At 43.0% G+C, this 27364-nt stretch overlaps 1 protein-coding gene across 2 annotated transcripts; it reads left to right on the top strand.

The window, feature by feature from the left end:
• LOC110537454 (uncharacterized) lies at positions 1–27364 on the top strand. Of its 2 annotated transcripts, none has more exons than XM_090192276.1 (11): positions 1–571; positions 8554–8674; positions 12397–12507; positions 12680–12728; positions 12985–14798; positions 15031–15064; positions 15203–17013; positions 17165–17213; positions 17429–19236; positions 24238–24274; positions 24389–27364. In XM_090192276.1, the coding sequence occupies exons 1-11, from the start codon at positions 471–473 to the stop codon at positions 26719–26721; spliced, it is 8268 nt and encodes a 2755-aa protein (XP_090048402.1). In that variant the 5' UTR covers positions 1–470; the 3' UTR covers positions 26722–27364. The 2 variants fall into 2 exon arrangements, with proteins under 2 accessions (XP_090048402.1, XP_036795399.2); XM_036939504.2 differs by lacking the exon at positions 1–571 and adding an exon at positions 3466–3533.

Raw genomic sequence — 27364 nt, forward strand, 5'->3', positions numbered from 1 at the left:
AGGCTTTTTTGACAACCATGAACTCGTTCAGTCATCTTGTCACGTGACAAGTAGGCGTTTTATGAGGCCTCGTGGTATTTCGATATAATTTACTCGGTTGTCATATGCGGAACTTTAAAAAATACAGCTATCAAAATACATTTGTTATTACAATCGTACTGATACGCCACTGCATACACATAGAAGGAAAAATACAAAGATATACAATTGAACACATTGTACTGAGATCAGAGATCAATGCGCCAAGCGGTGTCGATTTCCGCTTTACAAAGGTGTTCTTCCTGGTTTAGGAACACTCGGGCAACTACACCGCTCAACAAATCAACTTTTTACGGAATGAAATAATTAAATTACCTAGCTAGGTACAAAGTTAATTTAAAGACTTTGTACAAATATTAAGCTAAAGATTCAATACGGGTGGATTTCGGATTAATTGCACGATGCACGATTTATTCTGAACCAGTGAGTGCATGGATCCCAAAATGCCCAACCGCTGTGCCGCACCAAATTGTAATATCTATACAGATAAATCAGACGTCCCATTTTTCAGATTTCCATTGGACTCGGAGCGGTAAGTGCAATGTAATTGGGTTAGATGTAAGTAGTGTACAATCCACTACAAACTATACTTTTTAAAGTAAAATTGTTATTCTTAATTAGCTAACTAGCTAGCTGGCTGATCCATTGAAACCTCTAGAGCTTGCTAGTTAGCCTAGCTTGTGCTAACGTTGATGGTAATGGCAAAGATGGGTTGTTTGCTAGCCAGCTAGCTAGCTTGCTAAAAGGCTACATTGTGGTTAAGGAAACCGTATTATTTGCGTAACGTTAAGGGTGAATTAGAAGTATGTTTTAGTGAAAGGGTGGTCCCTGGTCATCCCTCAAAGTTATGAAAGTTATCTTTAATCTGACAACATCCTCTTCATATGTTGTACTGTAGCTAGCTAGCTAAATTGGGTAGTCAGATTAATCAAGTTGTAATACACAATTCATTGGTATCAGTAATGTAGTCGTAAAACAAAGGTGGGTAAACTATAAACTCCAGTGGGCGATCGAGATCAGACGAACCACCACCAATATAAACCAAAAAATTACAATTTTAGAACTGCATTGTTTGATTCCATTTTCATGCAGGTCAATAGGGAAGGCCTACTGTAATTTTATGTAGTTACACAATGCACATCAGGTCGCCCTCAGAAAAATATTTATTAGGACTGGACACTAGGAAAGTCCAGAGAAATAAGATGTGGAGATCTTTATATTGAAATGTTATCTTTTTAATCACGTTCATGTTCTTAGTATCTCATGTGAGCTGCACTGCAATTCTATATTGTAAAATGCCAAATAGAATACAAATAGTTGTATTGTATATGCATTTGAATAGAACATGTTATTGTGTTTTGATACAATTACAAATTCTCTCAGGGATCCCATTTTAAAATGCAGAGGACCCCAAGTTTGGTAACCACTGTAACCTTGCTTCCTCTCTCTGTGTGTCTACTCTGCTGCCTTCTGCATTGCAGCCTGCCTCACCCCAGTCTGCCTCACCACTGTCTCTCACTACTCGCTATAAAGCAAAGTTATTTTATGTGAATCTATGTAGCCCATCTTTTGTTAAGATTATAGCTAGCTTAATTTCAGTCAATTGTTCCTGCTGAGGTCAAGATCTGTTTGTTAGCTTCTAACGCCATCCTTCTAGCCCAGATAGCCATCTAACTGAAATATCAGCGACTATTTGCCAGTTGTACACTCATTCTCAGAGTAGTTTTTATTTTTTATTTTTTTTGGGGGGGGGGTGTCTGACACGCAGGAGTCAATGTAATTGCTCAAATATACTTAACTATCAAAAGTATAAATCATTTAAAATTCCTTATTAAGCAAACCAGACAACACCATTTTCTTGTTTGTTTTTTTAATAGTTTACAGATGGCTAGGGGCACACTTCAACACTCCGACATCATTTACAAATGAAGCATGTCTGTTTAGTGAGTCCGCCAGATCAGAGGCAGTAGGGAGACCAGGGATGTGAATTTGACAATTTTCCTGTCTTGATAAGAATTCAAAATGTAAGTACTTTTGGGTGTCATGGAAAATGTATAGAGTAAAAAGTACATTTATTTTCTTTAGGAATGTAGTAAAGTAAAAGTCATCAAAAATATAAATAGTAACGTACAGATACTCCCCAAACCTACTTAAGTAAAAATACTTAAAAGTACTACCTAAGTACTTTACACCACTGGTCTGGGCTGAGGTAGTTCGTTTCACGTCTGTGCCTGGGCGGGGGGTTTGGCTTTGACAGAGTGGTGAATGAAGGTGCTTCTAACACGACAAATCCGGGGGGAGTAGGCGAACATAACGAGCATACCTGAATCATGAGTCCACTCTTCGCAGAGAGGCAGTCGCAATTTTTAACTCCGATCAAGAAAATTGACATTGTGACCGTTGATCAACGCTGGGAACGCAATAAAACGTGTGTGAGCGTTAATTAACGAAATAAAAATGTGCGTAAACACAAATTAAAAAGGTGCATAAACTGTGTTTACCCGCCACTAAATCCCAAATGGGTCTATATACAGCCTAAAACAATGCTTGCACAATCGTGTACATGTTCCTACAAGCCAGAATGTTGAATAAATTACATTTAAACTTACTCTACGGATTGTCTGCACGGTTTGTCCTTCCCCTGCTGGAAATTTGAGATCAAATATCCACAGCAAAGTAGCTAGTTATTGTTTACCAAACTTTTTAGAGGGTGGGTAGGTATAGATGGGTAAGCTGACAACGTCACGAAAACAATGCGCATGCTTCAGTGGAGCAGAAGTCCGTGAGTTGTTGTGATTCTGGATGGCCAGATGGCTACAACAATGACAAACTGCCATGTGGGAAATCGTAAGTGACTCGTTTCATCTTGTTTTTGATACCATGTCTTGTTTTGAGGTATTTTTACGGTTTCATATCAATACTAATAGCTAGCAAACCAACAACTATAACAATGTATTTGAGACAGATGCACATGTATGTTTTCAATAAGCATTGGATACAAAATATAGTTAAAAATCTACGCCAACCCCATCTGTTTTGCCCCATAGTTGCACATGCGTCGGTTTTGTTGCTGAACAACCAAACCGTCTATAGGGGTCGCCAGCTTGTAGTCCTAAAAAACATTAGTTCAGCCATTCCTATGGGGAAAGTAGGATTTTATGTTAACCTCAGACTTTATGTTTAACACAGGCTTGCGAGATCTTATACGTTTTGTTCTATGACATTATCAGTCAGTCAGTTAACATGATCTTTATGATTTATGAACCCTTTTTGTGCTTTTACATTTTTTTTACATAAATGCTGCAAAATTCACAGTGACTGCTGATGAAGATTTATCTGCAAACAAAATGTATAAGATCTCTGAAGCTTGTTTACTACAGACCATCTTTTTTGGCATTTAACCAAAAACTCAATTTCCCCATAGGTTTTGTCCAACGAACCATGGTGGAATTAGCCATTACTATTGCTCTCTATATGACTCATTCTGCACAGAGGTAAAGTTTGTTTTATATTGGATGTTTGGTTTTCTCTTGTCAATAGCTATTGAACAAGGCATGCCAGGGCAAGTTGTATATTCTGTATCAGGGAAGGATGGAGAACAATCTGTCTTCAAGAGAACTGAATCCAATAACATTTTATTGGTCACATCATATGTCATACGACAGGTGTAGACTTAAGTGAAATGCTTACATACGAGCCCATCCCCAACAATGCAGAGTTAAAAAGTAAGACAAATATTTGCTCAATAAAAAATGAAATAGCAACACAATAACAAGACTATATACAAGGAGTTTTGAGTGTATTTAAAACTAACTTTACTTTGGTGCCGAACCATATACCTACCGGCTTTCTAAGAAGTTCTGTAAACAATACTTTCCCGTGGATATTTTGTCTACATTTTTGGGCAGGTGAAGGACAAATCGTACACACAACCAGTAAAGTTTTTAAATGTAATTTTATTCAACATTCTGACCTGTAAGGAACATTTACATTATTTTGAAGGCATGAGTTTCCGGCTGTAAATACAAATGTTGCATTACAGCTTGTTTAATCAGACTTGCTAGCAGGCTATCTAGCTTTGATATAGCAGGTTACACCCCCTCCCTATGTTGACGATAGTCCAAATACACTCACAGGCCGGTTTATTAGGTACACCACCCTCTTCAGGGAAATTGTTCTCTCCTACTGACAGTGAGTCACGTGACCGTAGCTTGCTATATAAAGTAGGCAAACAGGCATCAAGCATTAAGTTATGGTTCGATTGAACTTTATGGGCAAAACTAATGACCTAAGCGACTTTGAGCGTGGTATGATCGTCAGTGCCAGGCACGCTGGTTCCAGTATCTTAGAAACGTCTGACCTCCTGTGCTTTTCACGCACGACAGTGTCTAAAGTTGACCGAGAATGGTATGACAAACAAACAAAAAAATCCAGTCAGCGGCAGTCCTGTGATCGAAAAACAGCTTGTTAATGAGAGGTCAAAAGAGAAGGGCAAGAATCATGCGGGCAACAAATAGGCAAATAATGGCGCAGTGCAACAGTGGTGTGCAGAACGGCATCTCGGAACGCACAGCTGGTTGATCCTTGTCATGGGTGAGCTATTGCAGCAGACGACCACGCCGGGTTCCACTCATATCCGCTAAAAACAACAAGTGGCTCCAGTGAGCATGCGATCATCAAAATTGGACGATTGAGGAGTGGAAAAACATTGCCTGGTCCGACGAATCCCGTTCACTGTTGCATAATGCTTATGGCAAAGTCAATATTTGGTGTAAGCAGCATGAGTTCATGACCCCATCCTGCCTGGTGTTAACGATACAGGCTGGTGGCAGTGGTGTGCTGGTGAGGATATTTTCCTGGCACACGTTAGGTCTCTTGAAACATTGGGTTCCACGACCCAAATAATTCAGGCTGTTCTGTAGGCAAACCGGGGTCCAACCTGGTACTAGATGGGTGTACCTAATAAAATGGCCACTGAGTGTATGTTGAATCAATGCATCAAGTGTGTGAGTGTCATGAATATAAGCTCCCCGAAAATGGTGATTCAAAATTTTACCTTACAGAAGTCAGGGCAGGCCTAGCCCCACAAGTTTGTCATGTATACAGTTAATAACTGTAAGCACAGTTATTTTAACCATAACATTGTCTTAACATTGTAGAAGCCTACCAGCCGCAAGATGGCGCTATTATTCCTTTTACATTGTTTGTCTTCTTACATCCGACTTTAATGTGGCCATCCGATAATACACTCACGTCCCCCATGAACCGGCTCGTACGTAAAACATCCTTCATTCAGGATGCGTCGGTTTCCTCCTTAACTCAGGTTAATGACTCGTCAGTGGGAAATTGTGTACGGTCTTAATAAAACACCATTTTCCCCGCCCGTTTTCGGATTTTCTGACAACTCCCAGATGTTACACACAGCGTCCGTTTACCCCTGTCTGAATGCGCACCACAACATCAGGAAGTAGTATTAGCCACTGTAGCATGGTGGTGGAAAATGTTTTATTAAGACAGTATACATATTTTGCCCGTTTTCTTTTCCCACTGACAAGCCATTAAATCGAGTTAAGGAGAAAACCCAACGCCTTTTCAGCCTTGAATGGAGGATGTTTTATGTACGAGCCGGTCCATGGGGGGGGACAGGTGTATTACCGGCTGGGCTCACTGTGTCGACACCTAGAGGTCGTACAACATCGGGAAGAACTATGCACTCTAAGGGTCTCTGCGCTAGAGAAGCATTGGAATTAGAGGTCAACTGCCCCTAAAAAGCAACTTCTCATTTTGAAAACGGCATATGTGGCATTGATATGAGTCAAAACATTTATTCTAGTGTCAAAATTGACTACAAAGTGTAAATGGGATCATTTGGCAAGTGTCTTCACTGACATTTTTAACCTGTCCCTGACCAAGTCTGTAATACCTGCATGTTTCAAGCTGACCACCATAGTCCCTATGCCCAAGAACGCCAAGGCAATCTGCCTAAATGACTACCAACCTGTGGCACTCTGTAGCCATGAAATGCTTTGAAAGGCTGGTCATGGCTCACATCAGCACCATCATGAGAAACCCTAGACCCGCATCCTAGTCAATTTCTTCAACCAATGATCAATTCTATATAATTATCGAACATACATTAGTAATGGAAAGGAAACACTCTGTTTTAAGTATTAAAATGATCCTTTAGTAATACAATTGTAGGCAGAAGTTGGTACAGAGTACAGTATATGATAGCTCTCCCCAGGTTCTGCAAAATGACTAGGACATCCTGTAACTCATATAGCCTCTTCCAGTCCTCCTTGCGTGAGTTTCCCTGGCAACAACATTATAATAAATCTAACCTCCACCTGACAGCAGGAACCATCTTCTCAGCAATTAAAAGCTCAGAAGTGGGTTTGACCGAAACTTGATCTTTCATCACAAGTATAGGTTCATAACAAGGTGAACGAGTCCAAGCATCTTCTGACTGGTGGCTGTTTTCATCAGGCCTGCTGCAGCCTTGTTCTCAGAAAAGCAGTCGTATTCTCAGAATCTCAGATAGCCAGGTGGGGCCCAGACAGGAGGAGTATGTATGAACGTAGGAGGGTTCCGCCTTCTGATAATGTCTGAAGGGCACAACACTCAAACAGATGTTAATACACACACAGAGATCTCAGAGAAGACCTTACAGTTTATCATAACACAATTTGTTAACCCTTTAAAAGGTATGAGGCCTTGGTTTAACCCTCTTCAAGATCCACAGATGACGCAATCTCAATTGCACTCCACACTGCCCTTTCCCACCTGGACAAAAGGAACACCTATGTGAAAGTGCTGTTCATTGACTACAGCTCAGCGTTCAACACCATAGTGCCCTCAAAGCTCATCACTGAGCTAAAGAACCTGGGACTAAACACCTCCCTCTCCAACTGGATCCTGGACTTCCTGATGGGCCACCCCCCCAGGTGGTAAGGGTAGGCAACTTCACATCTCCACGCTGATCCTCAACACGGGAGCCACTCAGGGGTGTGTGCTTAGTCCCCTCCTGTACACCCTCGACTGTGTGGCCAAGCATGATTCCAACACCGTCATTTAGTTTGCAGACGACACGATGCTGGAAGGCCTAATCACCGACAACAACGAGAGCCTAAAGGGATGAGGTCAGATACCCGTCAGTGTGGTGCCAGGACAACAACCTCTCCTTCAACGTGATCAAGACAAAGGATTGACAGTCCAGACAGGCTACTTTAGGAAACTTTCTGAATGAACATATAGGCCTATAGAGAATCCGCAAACTCACACACACAAACCGGTAAAAGGACCCTTTAATCAAAGCCACCAGCGTATGTCAGACACTAGCAAATATTTCTCCTTTCCTTAAAACGTAGGGTAACTTGGGAAAACCACTTTGTCACAATTTTTTTGAACCCTTTCCCTGGATGTAAGTAGTCTTGATCAACAAAAAATTGTTTCTGTGTCATCTCAACTTTTTAAGTCACTCCATCAAAACAATTTTGAGGTACATTGATGTGATATTTTGTCATTCAGAAAGATTTATTTATATATGTAACGGATGTGAAACGGCTAGCTAGTTAGCGGTGGTGCGCGCTAAATAGCGTTTCAATCGGTGACGTCACTTGCTCTGAGACCTTGAAGTAGTGGTTCCCCTTGCAGAGCGGCTTTTGTGGAGCGATGGGTAACGATGCTTCGTGGGTGACTGTTGTTGATGTGTGCAGAGGGTCCCTGGTTCGCGCCCGGGTATGGGCGAGGGGACGGTCTAAAGTTATACTGTTACATACAGTACCAGTCAAAAGTTTTGACGCCTACTCATTCAAGGGGTTTTCTTTATTTTTACTATTTTCTACATTGTAGAAGAATAGTGAAGATATCAAAACTATGAAATAACACATGGAATCATGTAGTAACCAAAAAAGTGTTAAACAAATTACAGTACAGTACAGATGCATGATGAAATTCGTTACCACAATGCTGTTACTGGGTGTAGGTCCACTTCACCTACTGTAGTTCAATAACCAAAATATATTTTTCTCAAACCAAAGGTTTCATATAATAGCTGACACTTCATTCCATCTGCAGACATATTTGTATCTTAGTTCTGAGCATATTTAAGATTTGAGGGAAAACTTGGTCATGCAAAAAACTGAGAATGTCCCGAAATTCTGTCCCGAAATTCTGTTACCTATCTTTGCATCTGCACAGTTCTTCCAGTAAATGCGTTTTTGTAAAAATGTCTGTGTAATTTGTATTAAAAGTAGGCCTTGTTCATAGAGTTGTATGATTAGTTTAACTTTGAAATAAATGTTTTTGTTTGGCATTTTGTGTGAAAAAAAATCAATCTCAGTGTAAATCCATTACCGTGGTTTACGGTAGTAGACCTACCTTCCATGTCGCTAAACAGTCACAAGACGGTTTGCTAGTGATATGCAGATAGACCTTTTCATCGGTCTATAACATGGGGGCAGGCCTATCCTTATTGCAGTTTTGAAATCTAATCCTGTGAATTTTTCCTTTCAGATGTAAACAATGGTTAAATAATTGTCATCGATCTGACTTGGAGCCAAAAACCCCTGAGGAGTTACACAATTCCTTCCAAATTTGTGCAAATCATTTTGAGCCTTCCTTGATTTGTCGTGACGTAAGTATTATTATTTACTGAAGAGACCAGTTATCAAGGGCTGAGAATTGCCAGGGACCTAGCAATAATATATTATCACGATACTTAGGTGCCTATACGAGTAATATTGCAACGCTCCCAATTCTATATATATTGCAATTCGATCCTGCGATTTGATGTTGCAAACATATTGATGCAAACACAATATATTCTATCTTAATTCTGAGCAGATTAAGATTTTGGGGGGGAAACTTCTGCTCAATATCTGTCTGCTGCAGAGAGATTTTGTTTTGATCAGTCATGGAAATAAGTGTTGAAAACATGTTATTGGCTCACTTTTTTTTAAAGATGGAGAACAAGCTATAGGAGGTACAACTGACTATCGCTACCTATGTTTGTTTGTCTTTTACAAATTGATGCCTGGAGTCAAAGTATTGATGTAATATTGTCCAAAATAAAATTGTGATATGTAATAATATATGATATGTAATAATAGATAGATTTCCCCCCCATCACTAGTTACAGTGCATCCTGAAAGTATTCAGACCCCTTCCCTTTTTCTACAGCCTTATTCTAAAGTTGATTAATGAAAATGTTTCCTTCATCGATCTACACACAGTACCCCATAATGACAAAGTGAAAACAGGTTTTTAGAAATGTTTGTGAATGTATTAAAAATTAAAACGGATACCTTATTTACATAAGTATTCAGACCCTTTGCTGTGAGACTCAAAATTGAGCTCAGGTGCATCCTGTTTCCATTGATCATCCTTGAGAGGTTTCTACAACTTGATTGGAGTCCACTTGTGGTAAATACAATTGATTGGACATGATTTGGAAAGGCACACACCTGTCTATACAGTGGGGCAAAAAAAGTATTTAGTCAGCCACCAATTGTGCATGTTCTCCCACTTAAAAAGATGAGAGAGGCCTGTAATTTTCATCATAGGTACGCTTCAACTATGACAGACAATATGAGAGAAAAAAAAATCCAGAAAATCACATTGTAGGATTTTTAATGAATTTATTTGCAAATTATGGTGGAAAATAAGTATTTGGTCAATTACAAAAGTTTATCTCAATACTTTGTTATATACCCTTTGTTGGCAATGACAGAGGTCAAACCTTTTCTATAAGTCTTCACAAGGTTTTCACACTGTTGCTGGTATTTTGGCCCATTCCTCCATGCAGATCTCCTCTAGAGCAGTGATGTTTTGGGGCTGTTGCTGGGCAACACGGACTTTCAACTCCCTCCAAATATTTTCTATGGGGTTGAGATCTGGAGACTGGCTAGGCCACTCCAGGACCTTGAAAGGCTTCTTACGAAGCCACTCCTTCGTTGCCCGGGCGGTGTGTTTGGGATCATTGTCATGCTGAAAGACCCAGCCACGTTTCATCTTCAATGCCCTTGCTGATGGAAGGAGGTTTTCACTCAAAATCTCACGATTCATGGCCCCATTCATTCTTTGCTTTACACGGATCAGTCGTCCTGGTCCCTTTGCAGAAAAACAGCCCCAAAGCATGATGTTTACACCCCCATGCTTCACAGTAGGTATGGTGTTCTTTGGATGCAACTCGGCATTCTTTGTCCTCCAAACACGACGAGTTGAGTTTTTACCAAAAAGTTATATTTTGGTTTCATCTGACCATATGACATTCTTCCCATCTTCTTCTGGATCATCCAAATGCTCTCTAGCAAACTTCAGACGGGCCTGGACATGTACTGGCTTAAGCAGGGGGCTTAAGCAGTCTGGCACTGCAGGATTTGAGTCCCTGGCGGCGTAGTGTGTTACTGATGGTAGGCTTTGTTACTTTTGTCCCAGCTCTCTGCAGGTCATTCACTAGGTCCCCCATGTGGTTCTGGGATTTTTGCTCACCATTCTTGTGATCATTTTGACCCCACAGGGTGAGATCTTGCGTGGAGCCTCAGATCGAGGGAGATTATCAGTGGTCTTGTATGTCTTCCATTTCCTAATAATTGCTCCCACAGTTGATTTCTTCAAACCAAGTTGCTTACCTATTGCAGATTCAGTCTGCCCAGCCTGGTGCAGGTCTACAATTTTGTTTCTGGTGTCCTTTGACAGCTCTTTGGTCTTGGCCATAGTGAAGTTTGGAGTGTGACTGTTTGAGGTTGTGGACAGGTGTCTTTTATACTGATAACAAGTTCAAACAGGTGCCATTAATACAGGTAATGAGTGGAGGACAGAGGAGCCTCTTAAAGAAGAAGTTACAGGTCTGTGAGAGCCAGAAATCTTGCTTGTTTGTAGGTGACCAAATACTTATTTTCCACCGTAATTTGCAAATAAATTAATTAAAAATCCTACAATGTGATTTTCTGGAAATATTTCTCATTTTGTCTGTCATAGTTGAAGTGTACCTATGATGAAAATTACAGGCCTCTCTCATCTTTTTAAGTGGGAGAACTTGCACAATTGGTGGCTGACTAAATACTTTTTTGGCCCACTGTATAAGGTCCCACAGTTGACCGTGCATGTCAGAGCAAAAACCAAGCCATGAGGTTGAAGGAATTGTCCATAGAGCTCCAAGAGAGAATTGTGTTGAGGCACAGATCTGGGGAAGGCTACCAAAAACTTCTGCTGCATTGATGGTCCCCAAGAACACTGGCCTCCATCATTCTGAAATGGAACAAGATTGGAACCACCAAGACTCTTCCTAGAGCTAGCTGCCCGGCCAAACTGAGCAATCAGGGGAGAAGGGCCTTGGTCAGGGAGGTGACCAAGAACCTGATGGTTTCTCTGACAGCTCCAGAGTTCCCCTGTGGAGATGGTTGTCCTTCTGGAAGATTCTCCCATCTCTGCAGCATTCCACCAATCAGGCCTTTTACCGCAGTAAACGGCACATGTCAGGAACATCTCTGGAGAGACCTGAAAATAGCTGTGCAGCGACGCTCCCCATCTAACCTGACAGAGCTTGAGAGGATCTGCACAGTAATGGGAGAAACTCCCCAAATACAGGTTTGCCAAGCTTGTTGCGTCATACCCAAGAAGACTCGTGGCTGTAATCGCTGCCCAAGGTGCTTCAACAAAGCACAGAGTAAAGGGTTTGAATTCTTATGTAAATGTGATATTTCAGTTTTTTTATTCTTAAGAAATGTGCAACATTTAAAAAAAAATCTGTTTTTGATTTGTCATTATGGGGTATGTTGTGTGGATTGATGAGGGGGGAAAACTATTGAATCCATTTTAGAATTCGGCTGTAACTTAACAAAATGTGGAAAAGGTTGAGGGGTCCGTAAACTTTCCAAACGCACTGTATATTGCAAAAAAAAACATTAATTTTACGTTTTCAGTCAGTTATATTGTTCAGGAATAGGGCAGAGTCTTGAGTTACAGATGACCTGTTCAGGTGGTGACTCATCTATGCATTAGCAAATAGACCCATTGACCGGGTTTGGGATGTAGGCTATGTCATACTATGTATGGCTGACCCTGTAAAACGACACATTTCATAAAATATCTTGCACACTAGAAATAATGTCTTGTCACATTCTTAGGGGAATCAAAAACTATTGTAGAATAGGTTTCCCACATACTGTGTTACGTGATGTGTAAGTCATATAGACCTTTGTTGGGACTAGCTTAATCATAGTGCACTAGGTCTATCTGAAGACCACTAGTAGGTCTGTATTAAAAGGTCATGCTTCTCCTTGTAGGTTCTTACTCTCAGGCATGCAAAAGAGTGGCATTGAAATTGTTATAATTATTTGCTTGTTTCTTTTCCAGAGCACTTTAAGAACATCCTTGAAAGAGGGTGCTATTCCAACCAGATTTGATTTTACAAGCCATTTGAACAATCCATCAGGCCACAAACGGAATAAAAGAATAAGAGAACCTGTAAGTATTGTCACGTTTAAAACACACACGTGGTTTATAGTGTCCCTTATAAGGTCATGACCCTGAATGTTGTACCCAATATAGTCATCCTAACCTGATCTCAGTAAGTGTATAATCTGATACTATTGCATTAATTCCAGTTTACATCTAAGTATGTCTTTAATCCATTTAGGCTGAGGCAGAGCTTGCATCCTTGAAGAAAGCTAAAGGGGATTGGTTTGGTAAATCTATTTCTTCTCATTTGTTGTTTGTTTTACCATAAGAATAAAATATTTCCATATTTGGCCACTCGCTGCAAAATTATATATATTTTCCTACCAGAAATTATGTGTAATTGGGTAGCAACTAGTAGTGCATAGTAATGTGGTCTGTATTGTCATAGGCTATATGTTAAGTTAGGAAAGTACACCTTTTGATAGGGTATTTGTAGAAACACTTTTTTTCAATTTCTTGTCCATGTTTTCTCCTTTACTACAGAAGATGATGCTCCATCTGAGGTGAAAGATAAACCAGGAGAGAATAGCGCAACATGTGATTTACAGCAAGAGGAACAAAAGAGAGAGGATGTCGCTAACTCCAAAGCAAAGGAAATCCTTAAAGTCTACTTTAAGGAAACCCTTGCCTTCACTGGATTCAGCATAGGGAACGATGCAAACCCCAACACAGATGAACCGATGGGAGACCACAGAGGACAACAGTCTCTCAACCCCATCTGTGTTGAAAAAATCGACCAGAAAGAAGTCCTCCAGTTCAGTGAGGACCTCATGCGGGAGGAGATCCGGAACAGTTTGAGGTTGGCACGCTTTTTCTCCATCCTGCTTCAAGATGTGACAAACATAGAGGGAAAAGATCAGATCCCAGTTTTCATCAGGTCCGTCACCGTGGCAGGGTTCCCCCAGAAACACCTCATGGGTTTCCTGCCCTGTTATGCAGATGCTGAGGGTCTGTTTTACATGCTGCTCTCAGAAATTCGGAATAAGTGGGGGCTGCGGATGGAGCATTGTCGAGGACTTACCTACCTGACCACAGGTGGTTTATGTCAGAAAATGAAGGATCTCACCAGCAGGATTCTGCAGGAGTTTCCTCAGGTAGTGCTAGCACCTAGTGACCCATATGCCTTTAACATGTGGCTAATCCGCTCCATGCCCATACCTTATATCCAGAAGGTTGTGAACACAGTGGAGGACGTTGCCAAAATAATTAGAGGATCCCCAGATCTTTGGGAAAGACTGGAGGTGAAAATCAAGTCTTCATACAGCCACCTTAAAGGTGAAGTGGACAGGATCATAGAGGCTTCCCAGAACACCTGGGAGTATGGTGTTGATGCCTTCCAGACCATGTTGGACATTCTTGAACCATTCCTCGCCTGCATCAACGAGGTGTGCTCGGCTGCGAACGCAGACACCGCTACTTGTGAGCAGATGGCCAAGCTCAAGCCGATCCTGAAGAACTTCAATTTCATTATCACCCTGGTTGTTCTGAAGAATACCCTCTGTTGCGTGAGTATCCTCAACCCGAGTCTCAGGGGAGCCATCAGCATCAGCAGCACCTTGCAGTACACAATCTCCAACGCCTTAAAGCTGGTCAACAAACATCTGCAGGAGATCGCAATATTCCACAGGAAGTGGTTTTCTGATGCAGTGGGCAGGGCTAAGAAGCTGGGAGTGGAGGTTGCTAGGCCGGATGAGAGCTCACCTGAGACTGGCGAGGCAGTTGCAACTGAAACCCCTCTGGAGGATTTCTACAGAGAGACTCTGAGCAGGCAGATCTTACAGTACCTTGTTGCGGAGGTAAAGAGGGTGTTCAGCACGGAGATGGTACGGATTCTGAGATGGCTCTCATTGGTGCCGTCTTACATGGCTGACCACAATTTCAGTATCCGCAGGGATAAAGTGGCGGACGCAAACTTGAACAACCTCGCTCGGCCCGACACCTTTTACGATGAGCTTGGTTGCTGGGAGGTGAAGTGGAGACATGCCAGCAAGCGGAGGATCCTGCCCACAACAGTGTTTGCAACATTGAAAATCCCAGACATTGCATTTTACCCAAATGTGCAGAGCCTGCTGAGAGTTTTGGGCACCATCCCCTGTGTGAACGCAGAGGCAGATGTGTATGGGCAGTACAACATGGTGCTGGAGCGGTACCAGTCTTACCTGAAAGCCACACCGGAGGATAAGAGACTGTGCAACATGGCATTTGTCTATGTCAATCAAGACGTGCACTTCAATGTGGAAGACATGGTTGAGTCCTATGTGGAGAAGCATATTGACATATTGCAGTTTTTGCATATGGTACGTTTATTTAAATATAACAGTTATTGTGTTCTTGTTGTTTTTAAAGTCTTTGCACCGCAATCAAATAAACTGAAGATTTCAAATCATTTGAAAAACTAAACAAAATTAAAGTACTGTAAATGGATGTTGGATATTTCTTAACTTGTTTTCTTACTAATATTTGCATTTGTAGGTTTCAGTTACTGAACAAAAGCGTTATTTTGCTAATGCTTTTATTTTCTGTTCATAGGATGATGAGGTAATAGAGATGCAGCCTGACGCTGGTAAGGAAGTACAATTATTAATATAATAATTGTATAATATTTATTGCAGTATTGTGTAAATATCCAAATATTTGCATTAATACCTATGTTTTATTAATTATTCCTTCTTGGCTCATGCTCTTCACTGCTTTATTTCAGAACCTGTCTCTGAGAATGATGGGAATCACACTCTAAAAGAGAATGTACAAGAAACACAAGAAGAACCACAGGACATACCCTCTGAGATGGAGACCGAGAGAGTGGGGCAACCGAAACTCCCAGCCACAGAAACTAATAAGGAGGCACTCAAATCTGCTCTGCAGGTTGCTGTGACAGCTGCATATAACAGCCAGAGCAGACAGCCTGGTGAGGCCTCTGCTGAACAGGATGGCGAGGTGGAAGACTCATTGAAGTATGTGTCAAAGTCTGAGATGGAAGAAGTTCTTAGAGTATGCGAGGATGCTGTCAGGGAGGGAATTCTTGTGGAGGTGGGCACTTCCTTTTTTTCTCTGTTCATCGACCGTGTTGTGAAGTTAGGGGAGAAAAAACATCTTCCTCTCTTCCTCAGGTTTGTGGACAGTTTTGATGTCATGCGATTGGAGCTCATGGGATTTCTGGATGTGGATCTTGACTGTGATGCCATGTCAGAGCGCATATTGGAAATTGTCACCAAAGAGTGGCATCTCGATTTGTGTTACTGCAGAGGTCAGGCCTACCTAGGGTCCGGTGATGTCTCCTACAAGCTGAAAGCATTTGCCTGCAAAATCCAAGAAAAGTACCCCCTTGCAATATGCACACACTGCTCTTGTTACTCATTTAACATATGGTGGTCAAAATCCACCCCTGTGTCATCAGTCAAACGGGCCCTGGATGTTTTTGAAGAGGTTTTGATGTTTTTTGGGAGCATGCCTATGCTTGAGAAACAACTGGATCATGTCATTGCATTTGGACTTAGGGAAAGCTATGAAAAGGTTCAAGAATTGCAGGGGAAGTTCTGTACCGTCTGGCAGGAGAAGCATGATTCCTATGAAGTTTTTGTGCAGATGCTGGAGCCCCTTGTCGAATGTTTGGAGAAAATCAAGAGCAACCCACAGAGGTGGAAATCCTCATTCTCTCTAAAAGCTGGAGCACTGCTGCGTTTGATAAGGGACTTTGATTTTATTGTGCCCATGGTAGCCCTGAAGAACACCTCGTCCTTCACCAGGGAACTGAGTGCAGGACTCCAGAAGGATCATTTCAGTGCAGCATCCCAACTCTGCCAGATCAGTGGTATAGTGGCTACTCTTAACAGGGTCAAAACAAACATCAAAGTATTTCACCAGAATTGGTTTGATGAAGCTTGTGCGCTCGCCCAGAGTCTAGGTGTGCAGATAAAAGTGCCTGATAATTCCTCTGCGTCCAGGGATAGCATGATGAAACCAGCTCTGTATTACAAAGATGCACTAAGTGTGCCCCTAGTGGACAACCTCACCAATGCTGTTAAGGATCATTTCTCTGAGGACCACAAGGAGGCCCTAAACTTCCTCTCCCTGGTTCCCTGCTCTGTGACTGTGAGTTACATGTTTGAGATCCTGAGGTCAAAGCCTCCTCTCTACGCCAGTGATCTGCCTGACTCCGACAACTTCTTCACTGAGTTGTGCTGCTGGAGGGTGAAGTGGAAGACCAAAGTTGCATCCGTGACCATCCCAGACACTATCTTTCAGACTCTCCGTCTGCCACTCATGCAGTACTTTGGGAACATCAACACACTGCTGAGGATCATGTCTGTGCTACCCAGCACAGTACTGGAGAACTGTGGGGAAGTGATGCGCCACAAGATGTTCCAGGAATACCTGAGGAACACCAGCCCCAAGGACAGGTCCCCATGTCTGGCCATGCTGCAGGTGGGAACCAACTTCAGCAGAGATCTGGACCGGATGGTGACTAAGTGCTTGAAGGTCACTCCGCAGGCTTTAGAGGGCATCTGCTTGGTAAGTTTTCGCTGTTGAAATAAATGTCCATGATTATTACTTTGTCTAATACGTTAAACCTATGTAGTCTTTCAGAGCAGCCTATACTGAAATGTTGTCATTTTAAAATAAATGATTTCCTTTTAATGTCTTTTTATTTTATGTTTTTTAGGATAAAGAATCCAAAAGTCTGATGAAGAACTCTGAAGCCAACATGGAAGGTATGTTATAGAAAATATTTGTTACAATGAATCCCCATGTGACTATGTAATTGTAAGGTACTAAATATGTAATAACACTTACCATTTAGTATGTCGGTAATATGGATGGACCTAGGTTTTGTCAAGTGACTAAATAAATTAACTCTCTCTGATAGAAAATTATAGAACTTGAACTGAGTAAATTGAATTCAATAATTTAGCTGTTATATTTTCAGTCGATCATGGCAAAGATGGAACAAAGGACCTTGAGAATCAGTCTTCTGACAAGAAAGAGAACCAGGAAATGAAAGCGGTGGATGAGAATGGGCACACTGGAGATAATCGACAGAGTTTGGAAATGGTTTTCAGACTGGCTGCACGTCTAGGGAAAAAGAAGTGTCAGCTCTCCGAACTCTCCAAAGAAGATCAAGTCCTTCTCATCCAGGATCTCGGCCTGTGCCACTGGTTTGGAAGAGATGGCAAGTTCACGCTTAACGTAGGAGAGGAGGAAATGGTAGAGCTTCTCACAAAATCCATCAGGGAAGTCATACTCTTAGAAATACAGGAGTCCCCCTTCTTTTCTCTTATCACAGATAAACCTGTTGTAATTGCTAATAAGAGCTATCTGCCTGTCTTTGTCAGATATGTTGGGGAATGTGCCCCCAAGGTAGAGCTCATTGGTTTTTTGCGATTTTTTGAAACCTGTGACGTTGATGTTCAAGTCAAGAATCTTTCAGCAACTATAATCGAAGACTGGGGATTGCCGATGAGTCAGTGTCGTGGACAAGCATTCATGCGCATGGGCTCAGGTTGTCACAGCCTGAAGAAGATGTCTTTGGAGTTCCTCGAGAGCTATCCTCTGTCTGTCATCACACCCAGTGAGTCTTGTGGTCTTGCCTGTTGGCTAGCAGGAAGTGTACACTGCCCACCTGTCACAAAGATGCTGGGAATTGTGGAAGATCTTCTACTGTTCTTTGACCAGTCACCTGGTCTAGAGGCAGAGCTAGCACAGGCCGTGGATGGGTTACTGAATACACCTCGGGAGGCCTTGGAGGAGATTCCAGAAACCTGTTGCTCCAGGTGGAAGAAGAGGGAGGACTTTTTTGATCTCCTAGTCGACACATTGGAGGGAGTCTTGAGTTGCCTGGATTCAGTTAGTTCCAGCGCCACGGGCACTATGTCGCTACATGCACAGGTCCTCGCCACTGCTTTGAGAGAGATGGATTTTGTCGTCACACTTGTAATCCTGAAGAACGCATGTTCTCCTCTTCGAAACTGCAGCACTGTTTTCCGCTGTGGTAACCCTGCTGACATCATCTGTGAGGTGGAGAAGATCGTACCAATCATAGAGACACTGAACAAGATGTTGGAGAACATAAGCACTGTACACACACCTTGGTTTGAAGAGGCATTCCAACTAGCATCCAAGGTGGCCCCTCAGCAAGTATGTTTCCCAGAGGAAGCTAACTCTTATGAGTCTCCAGAGGTGTACTACAGGGACAACTTTAGTGTTCCTGTACTGCGCTGCCTCATTGACGAAATGAAGTACAACTTCTCCGACAGTCATTTGAAAGCCTTGAAGCTCCTGTCTCTTCTTCCCACCTGCAATCCACAGCCCATTTCAGAGCCAATCCGCGCAGAGTCCACAGATAAGCTATACAGTCTCTACCTGTCTGACCTCCCTGATCCTGACACAGTAGAGCAGGATATCAGTAACTGGGCCACAGTGTGGAAAGATAAATATCAGGACATGTCACCACCAGCTTCTATCTCTGAGATACTGCTTCACCCAGAATCTCAAAGCCATCCCACAGTGACAATGCTGCTCAGACTGGTGGCTGTTCTACCGAGCGTCAGTATGGAGTGGGACCTGATGAAGACCACCCTGAACTCCATGAGGGCTCTGCTGAAGAGCACTGTCTGCAAGGGCAGCAAAACCGACACCGTGATGCTTCTCATGCATTACCCAACTGTTCAAAGACTAAGGGAGGTCATTGAGAAGTGCATCGAAGTTGACCCAGAAAGCATCCCATGTCTTGAGCAGGTAAATTAAAAGCAATACTCATTCTACCATTCCAAAGCTGATGTTTTAAGGACTGATTTTATTGATACACAGGTTTTTGTCTGCATAGAAAGTCTTGGACGGGCCACTTAAGTGTTTTTTTTCTTTCTCGGGCCGCCTATGTCCAAACGGTTAAAAACAAAAATCTATATACAGTACCAGTCAAAATCTTGGACACACCTACTCATTCCAGGTTTTTTCTTTATTTTTACTATTTTCTAAATTATAGAATAATAGTGAAGAGATCAAAACTATGAAATAACACATGGAATCATGTAGTAACCAAAAACGTATTAAACAAATCTAAATATTTTATATTTGAGATTCTTCAAAGTAGCCACCCTTTGCCTTGATGACAGCTTTGCACACTCTTGGCATTCTCTCAACCAGCTTCATGAGGTAGTCACCTGGAATGCATTTCAATTAACAGGTGTGCCTTGTTAATTTGTGGAATTTCTTTCCTTAATTCATTTGAGCCAATCCGTTGTGTTGTGACAAGGTAGGGGTGGAATATAGAAGATAGCCCTATTCGGTAAAAGACCAAGTCCATATTATGGCAAGAACAGCTCAAATAAGCAAAAAGAAACAACATTCCGTCATTACTTTAAGACATGAAGGTCAGTAAATCCTGAAAATGCCAAGAACTTTGAAAGTTTCTTCAAGTGCAGTTACAAAAACCATCAAGCGCTATGATGAAACTGGCTCTCATGAGGACCGCCACAGGAAAGGAAGACCCAGAGTTACCTCTGCTGCAGAGGATATGTTTGTAAGTTACCAGCCTCAGAAATTGCAGCCCAAATAAATGCTTCAGAGTTCAAGTAACAGATACATCTCCACATCAACTGTTCAGAGGAGACTGTGTGAATCTGGCCTTCTTGGTCGAATTGCTGCAACGAAACCACTACTAAAGGACACCAATAAGAAGACCAAGAAACACGAGCAATGGACACTAGACCGGTGGAAATCTGTCCTTTGGTCTGGTCTGATGAGTCCAAATGTGAGATTTTTACTTCTAACTGCTGTGTCTTTGTGAGATTAGGTGAACGGATAATCTCTGCGTGTGTGGTTCCCACCGTGAAGCATGGATGAGGTGGTGTGATGGTGTGTGGGGTTGCTTTGCTGGTGACACTGTCAGTGATTTTATTTAGAATTCAAGGCACACTTAACCAGCATTGCTACCACAGCATTCTGCAGCGATACGCCAGTCCCGCTAAGCGTGAACCAGATGGGATATCATTTGTTTTTCAACAGGACAATGATCCAACACACCTACAGGCTGTGTAAGGGCTATTTGACCAAGAAGGAGAGTGATGGAGTGCTGTATCAGATGACCTGACCTCAAGCCAATTGAGATGGTTTGGGATGAGTCGGACCGCAGAGTGAAGGAAAAGCAGCCAACAAGTGCTCAGCGTATGTGGGAACTCCTTCAAGACTGTTGAAAAGCATTTCAGGTGAAGCTGGTTGAGAGAATGCCAGGCGTGTGCAAAGGGTGGCTACTTTGAAGAATAGTTTCACTTTTGTGGTTACTACATGATGTACTATTTCATAGTGTTGATGTCTTCACTATTATTCTACAATGTAGAAAATAGTAAAAATAAATAAAAACCCTGAAATGAGTATGAGTGTCCAAACTTTTGATATATACAGTGAGCACCATAATTCATTGGACAGTGATCTTTTTTGTTGTTATTATTTTGGTTCTGTACTCTAGCACTTTGAGTTTGAATGGATACAATGACAATTAGGGTGAAGTGCAGACTGTCAGCTTTAATTTGAGGGTATTTTCATACATATCGGATGAACCATTTAGAAATCATAAAAGCTTGTATACATAGTCCCCCCGCCCATTTCCGGGCATCAAAAAGCATTGGACAGTTTAACATAACGTAGAATAAAGTATTCATTGTTAATATTTGGTCGCATATCCTTTGCATGCAATGACTGCTTGAAGTATGCGATGCATCGACATCACCAGATGCTGGGTATCTTCCCTGGTGATGCTCTGTCAGGCCTGTACTGCAGCCATCTTCAGTTCCTGGGACTTATTGCCTTCAATCTCTTCAGCATGTAAAATGCATGTTCAATTGGATTCAGATGCGGTCAAGGATTTTCCACTTTTTGGCCATCAAAAACCCCTTCGTTGCTCTAGCAGTATGTTTAGGGTCATTGTCTTGTTGCACGATGAAGTGCCGTCCAATGAGTTTGGAGGCTAAAGAGAGAGCACAGTGGTCTTCCTCAGTCTACCGGGTCTTTTGACATAATTGAGTTCACCGGTTGTTGTTTTTTCTTGTTAATGATGAACCAAACTGTTGACTTGGACATGCCCAGGGTTTTTGCAATGTTCCTGATTGATTGATTTTCATTTCTGAGCCCTATTACGGCCAGCTTCATTTGCATCGACACTGCTGTCTTCCTCATGTTGTCACACCCCAACAACAACCTCCAAAGGCAATAGCAAAGTCTATAATCAATACTATTCGTCAACAGCTCATTCACTAAACACAAAAATGAATACACCTGCCTAACAACACACATCTGTGAAGCCAATTCAACAAATACTTGTAGTACCTTAAAATGGGGGGACCATGTACAAAAGGTGCTGTCATTTCTAAACGGTTCAGTCGATATGTATGAAAATACCCTTAAATTAAAGCCGACAGTCTGCACTTCATTGTCATTGTATCCTTTCAAACTCAGTGCTAGAGTACAGAACCAAAATAACACAAAAAATAATCACTGTCCAATGAATTATGGCGCTCACTGTGTGTGTGTGTGTGTGTTATGTGTATATATATATATATATATATATATATATATATATATAATGGTGCAAAAAAGTATTTAGTCAGCCACCAATTGCGAAAGTTCTCCCACTTAAAATAATGAGAGAGGCCTGTAGTTTTCATCATAGGTACACTTACACTATGACAGACAAAATGAGAAGAAAAAAATCCAGAAAATCACATTGTAGGATTTTTAATGAATTTATTTGCAAATTATGGTGGAAAATTAGTATTTGGTCAATAACAAGTTTATCTCAATACTTTGTTATATACCCTTTGTTGGCAATGACAGAGGTCAAACGTTTTCTGTAAGTCTTCACAAGGTTTTCATACACTGTTGCTGGTATTTTGGCCCATTTCTCCATGCAGACCCCATCTAGAGCAGTGATGTTTTGGGGCTGTTGCTGGGCAACATGGACTTTCAACTCCCTCCAAAGATTTTCTATGGGATCTGGAGACTGGCTAGGCCACTCCAGGACCTTGAAATGCTTCTTACGAAGCCACTCCTTCGTTGCCGGGCAGTGTGTTTGGAATCATTGTCATGCTGAAAGACCCAGCCACGTTTCATCTTCAATGCCCTTGCTGATGGAAGGAGGTTTTCACTCAAAATCTCACGATACATGGCCCCATTCATTCTTCCTTTACACGGATCAGTCGTCCTGGTCCCTTTGCAGAAAAACAGCCCCAACGTATGATGTTTCCACCCCCATGCTTCACAGTAGGTATGGTGTTCTTTGTCCTCCAAACACAACAAGTTGAGTTTTTACCAAAAAGTTATATTTTGGTTTCATCTGACCATATGACATTCTCCCCATCTTCTTCTGGATCATCCAAATGCTCTCTAGCAAACTTCAGACGGGCCTGGACATGTACTGGCTTAAGCAGGGGGACACATCTGGCACTGCAGGATTTGAGTCCCTAGCGGCGTAGTGTGTTACTGATGGTAGGCTTTGTTACTTTGGTCCCAGCTCTCTGCAGGTCATTCACTAGGTCCCCCTGTGTGGTTCTGGGATTTTTGCTCACCGTTCTTGTGATCATTTTGACCCCGCTGGGTGAGATCTTGCGTGGAGCCCCAGATCGAGGGAGATTATCAGTGGTCTTGTATGTCTTCCATTTCCTAATAATTGCTCCCACAGTTGATTTCTTCAAACCAAGCTGCTTACCTATTGCAGATTCAGTCTTCCCAGCCTGGTGCAGGTCTACAATTTTGTTTCTGGTGTCCTTTAACAGCTCTTTGGTCTTGGCCATAGTGGAGTTTGGAGTGTGACTGTTTGAGGTCGTGGACAAGTGTCTTTTATACTGATAACAAGTTCAAACAGGTGCCATTAATACAGGTAACGAGTGGAGGACAGAGGAGCCTCTTAAAGAAGAAGTTACAGGTCTGTGAGAGCCAGAAATCTTGCTTGTTTGTAGGTGACCAAATACTTATTTTCCACCATAATTTGCAAATAAATTCATAAAAAATCCTACAATGTGATTTCCTGGATTTTTTTTCTCATTTTGTCTGTCATAGTTGATGTGTACCTATGATGAAATTTACAGGCCTCTCATCTTTTTAAGTGGGAGAACTTGCACAATTGGTGGCTGACTAAATACTTTTTTGCCCCACTGTATATATATCTATCTCACACACACACACACACACACACACAAAAATTGTTTTTCTTTGGGGTGGGGGGTGATTAATTATTTTTGTGTAAAATTAAACCACAGATATAAAGTATGTAGAAACGATAATGGACATGTACATATTGAAGTAAGTTCATCTTTGAGAACAAATCACCAAAATAAAAGCATGACAGTCAGGGGGAATCTAACATTTTAACTCCGGAGTATTTGTCATGGGGCCCCCATATATTTAGTTTTGTTTGAATCTCTTTTTTTGTAGAATTGCATGTAATTTGCTTTAAAACGGCTACATTTTGTCACTGCGGCCAACAGGAGGGCCTCCTAAAATTTACGGTCATCGACCACACCATTTGCCAGGCCCATGTCCACACCACCACCTAAGCCCCATTTTGATCCAGAAAATCCCTGGTATAGCATACAATTATTTTATTCATGAATTGTCCATTTTACAAACAGACAGATAATAACAGTAAACAATACAGCAAGATCACCCCCCCTATCCCCTGGCAAAGGAGATATGCATAGCAAATAAATGTGTTTTAAATGTACTCAATTCTGTTATGTAATTTAGGTGAAGAAACAAATGAAAGGTCTGAAGCTGGAAAGTGGTAAGTGAATGTTTAAATCATGAAGATTCATCATGACATTCTACATGAACCATGTAATAGTAGAGTGAAAATAAAGGAAAGAGGGGTGTTTATTGAACTGAGTGTGTGTTTTAGATTTCAGAGCTTTTGATGTAAACCCTGATGAGAGACATGAGCAGACAGTTGAGGAACACCAAGCTGATATGGCAGAACAACCCCTTGCTGGAGAGTTGCAAGAGGAGGACGGCGTGCTGATGGCGGAGGACGGCGTGCTGATGGCGGAGGACGGCGTGGCGCTGGTGGCGGAGGACGGCGCGGCGCTGGTGGCGGAGGACGGCGCGGCGCTGGTGGCGGAGGACGGCGCGGCGCTGGTGGCGGAGGACGGCGCGGCGCTGGTGGCGGAGGACGGCGCGGCGCTGGTGGCGGAGGACGGCGCGGCGCTGGTGGCGGAGGACGGCGCGGCGCTGGTGGCGGAGGACGGCGCGGCGCTGGTGGCGGAGGACGGCGCGGCGCTGGTGGCGGAGGACGGCGCGGCGCTGGTGGCGGAGGACGGCGCGGCGGAGGACGGCGCGGCGGAGGACGGCGCGGCGCTGGTGGCGGAGGACGGCGCGGCGCTGGTGGCGGAGGACGGCGCGGCGCTGGTGGCGGAGGACGGCGCGGCGCTGGTGGCGGAGGACGGCGCGGCGCAGGAGGGCGCGGCGCAGGAGGGCGCGGCCCAGGCGCAGGAGGGCGTCGCCCAGGGGCAGGCGCAGGACGGCGTCGCCCAGGGGCAGGCGCAGGACGGCGTCGCCCAGGGGCAGGCGCAGGACGGCGTCGCACAGGGGCAGGCGCAGGACGACGTCGCCCAGGGGCAGGCGCAGGACGGCGTCGCACAGGGGCAGGCGCAGGACGGCGTCGCGCAGGGCGCCGTTGCCCAGGGGCAGGCGCAGGGCGGCGGCGCGCAGGACGGCGTCGCACAGGGGCAGGCGCAGTACGGCGTCGCACAGGGGCAGGCGCAGGGCGGCGTCGCCCAGGCGGAGGATGGTGTTGTAATGGTAGAGGACAGGGTCGTAGGTCAGAGGCAGGCTATGTCTTTCTATGACCCACCTGTGCGTGAGGAAATACTTAAGGAACTCTGGGACTCACAGTTCTTTACAATAATAACGGAACAGGCGGTTGAGATTGAGGGACAGCTCTATGTCCCCCTGTGCATCAGGTACTTGGACAAACAGGACACTCAATGCGAGGAGACTGTAGCTTTCATCCCGTTCAGCCAGGACACTGCTGTCTTGGCTGATGCTATTGAAACAGCCCTATCAGAGAAATGGGGGCTCAATATGGCATACTGTAGAGGGCAAGCTTTGCTAAGTGTTGGTGAGGTAGGATCTCGGATGAGAGCTGTATCTGCTGTAATAGCCCAGAAATACCCCCTGGCCATGCAAATGGTCAGCTCTGCTGTGTCTCTGAATGTGTGGCTAGCCAGGTCATCTCCTGCAGTGGCAGCAGCAGACTGTGCAGTGTCTGTAGAAAACATGTTACAGTGGCTCACAGAGGATGCAGAACGACAGATCAAACTGGAAGAGGTGATCATTGCCATATTCCAACATGATGAGGGGAAGGGTAATGAGCTTAGGGACAAGCTTATTAAGAACTGGGAGAAGAGTCATGATATGCATGATTTGATGGTAGAGCTCCTGGAGGTAGTCATGCTGTGCTTGAATGAGCTGAAAAGTGAGGAGAATAGCTTAGGGAGTGGCCAAGCACTGCTTTACTTCGATAAAGTCAGACGTTTTGAGTTCATCTTCACGGCTGTCGTGCTGAAGAATGTCCTAAGCTCGACCAAAAAGCTGAGCCAATCTCTTCAAGGAAAACCCCTAGATGTGTTGCTAGCTATGAATAGCTTGCCCGATCTCCTAACTTCCCTCAATGAATTGAAGAGCAATATCGACACACATCACAAGGCCTGGTTCAAGGAAGCTGTCTCTTTAGCTTCCAAGCTGCAGATAACGTTGTTGCACTCTGCGCTGCTAGAACCCCTGAGTCAGTTTTACAAAATGGCGGTGAGTCAGAAGGTGATAGAGCACTCCATTGCTGAGGTCAGTGAGTTCTTCACAGAGAAGGTCCTCAGTACCCTGAGGTGCCTGGAGATTGTGCCTTACGCCATGTCGAAGCTAGAAAACAGCAGTGTAAATGCTCACGTTTTACGCATGTACAAAGATGACATGCCTGACCTGGTCTCACTCCCAACAGAGATGAAGTCTTGGAGAGAGAAGTGGTTGGATCCCATGTCCGGGTATCTTCCAGCCACTGTACTCGACACTCTGAAGGCATCAGACATTAGGAGCTTTAGTAACATTGAAACCCTCCTAAGACTCCTGGTCATCCTACCATTTTCCCGGAGGGAGAGTACCTTCAGGCAGGGAAAGAGAAGCCTCCAGGGGTTCATACAACAGGAGACCAGGTCTCTTTCTGAACTTCATCCTCTGTAAATAAGTTTATGTTCCCTCAAGCTCTTATTAGCATCAAGCAGGTTTCTGAGTTGGTGTCCTATACTGCTGACCCACTGTACCCTTGAGTAAATGTCCAACCTAATTTAGGTCTCAAACATTTTAACTTACTAGAAGACATTTCCCTGTATACATGAATGATCTAAATCTTTTGGTCATTTTATTCATTGTTTTTTATTATAACATTTTTTGTTTTAAGTTGTTTGGATAATTGTACTGCCTAATGGGACCAATGTCTTGACAAAAAAAGCAATGCTCACCTGAGGGTTACCAATGCTTGTGTGCCTTTATGCAAAACTAACAGTCAACCCCATGAATCATAAAAATACAGATGTCTGAAAATGACAGTCCCATCAGGCTTTTTGAAATAACTTTTGTTTGTCAGCACCAAATAACATTGGACTGAATTTAAGAATCACTTGCATCAATTCACTGTCAATAAGTTGTATCATTCTCTTCCTTGGCACAAATAGAAATGGTTAGTTCAATCATGTAGATGTATTTTATGATGGTTTCTTGTCTAGGAGAGTTCATTTTCTGTAAAGAATTCTCCAAATACTGTCTCCTTAAGAGTTCAACATTTCATATATATTTGTCAAAAAATGAAAATAAAGTTCTAAAAAGA

Source organism: Oncorhynchus mykiss, chromosome 12, assembly GCF_057628025.1.
Source record: "Oncorhynchus mykiss isolate SJ-2025 chromosome 12, ASM5762802v1, whole genome shotgun sequence".
Classification (NCBI taxonomy): domain Eukaryota; kingdom Metazoa; phylum Chordata; class Actinopteri; order Salmoniformes; family Salmonidae; genus Oncorhynchus; species Oncorhynchus mykiss.

Excerpts from the sequence above, each read along its gene's own strand:
- LOC110537454 (XM_090192276.1), top strand. The coding sequence starts at position 471 with ATGGATCCCAAAATGCCCAACCGCTGTGCCGCACCAAATTGTAATATC. Across the intron at positions 572-8,553 it reads TTTCCATTGGACTCGGAGCG|ATGTAAACAATGGTTAAATA; the intron begins GTAAGTGCAATG and ends TTTTCCTTTCAG. Across the intron at positions 8,675-12,396 it reads CTTCCTTGATTTGTCGTGAC|AGCACTTTAAGAACATCCTT; the intron begins GTAAGTATTATT and ends TTTCTTTTCCAG.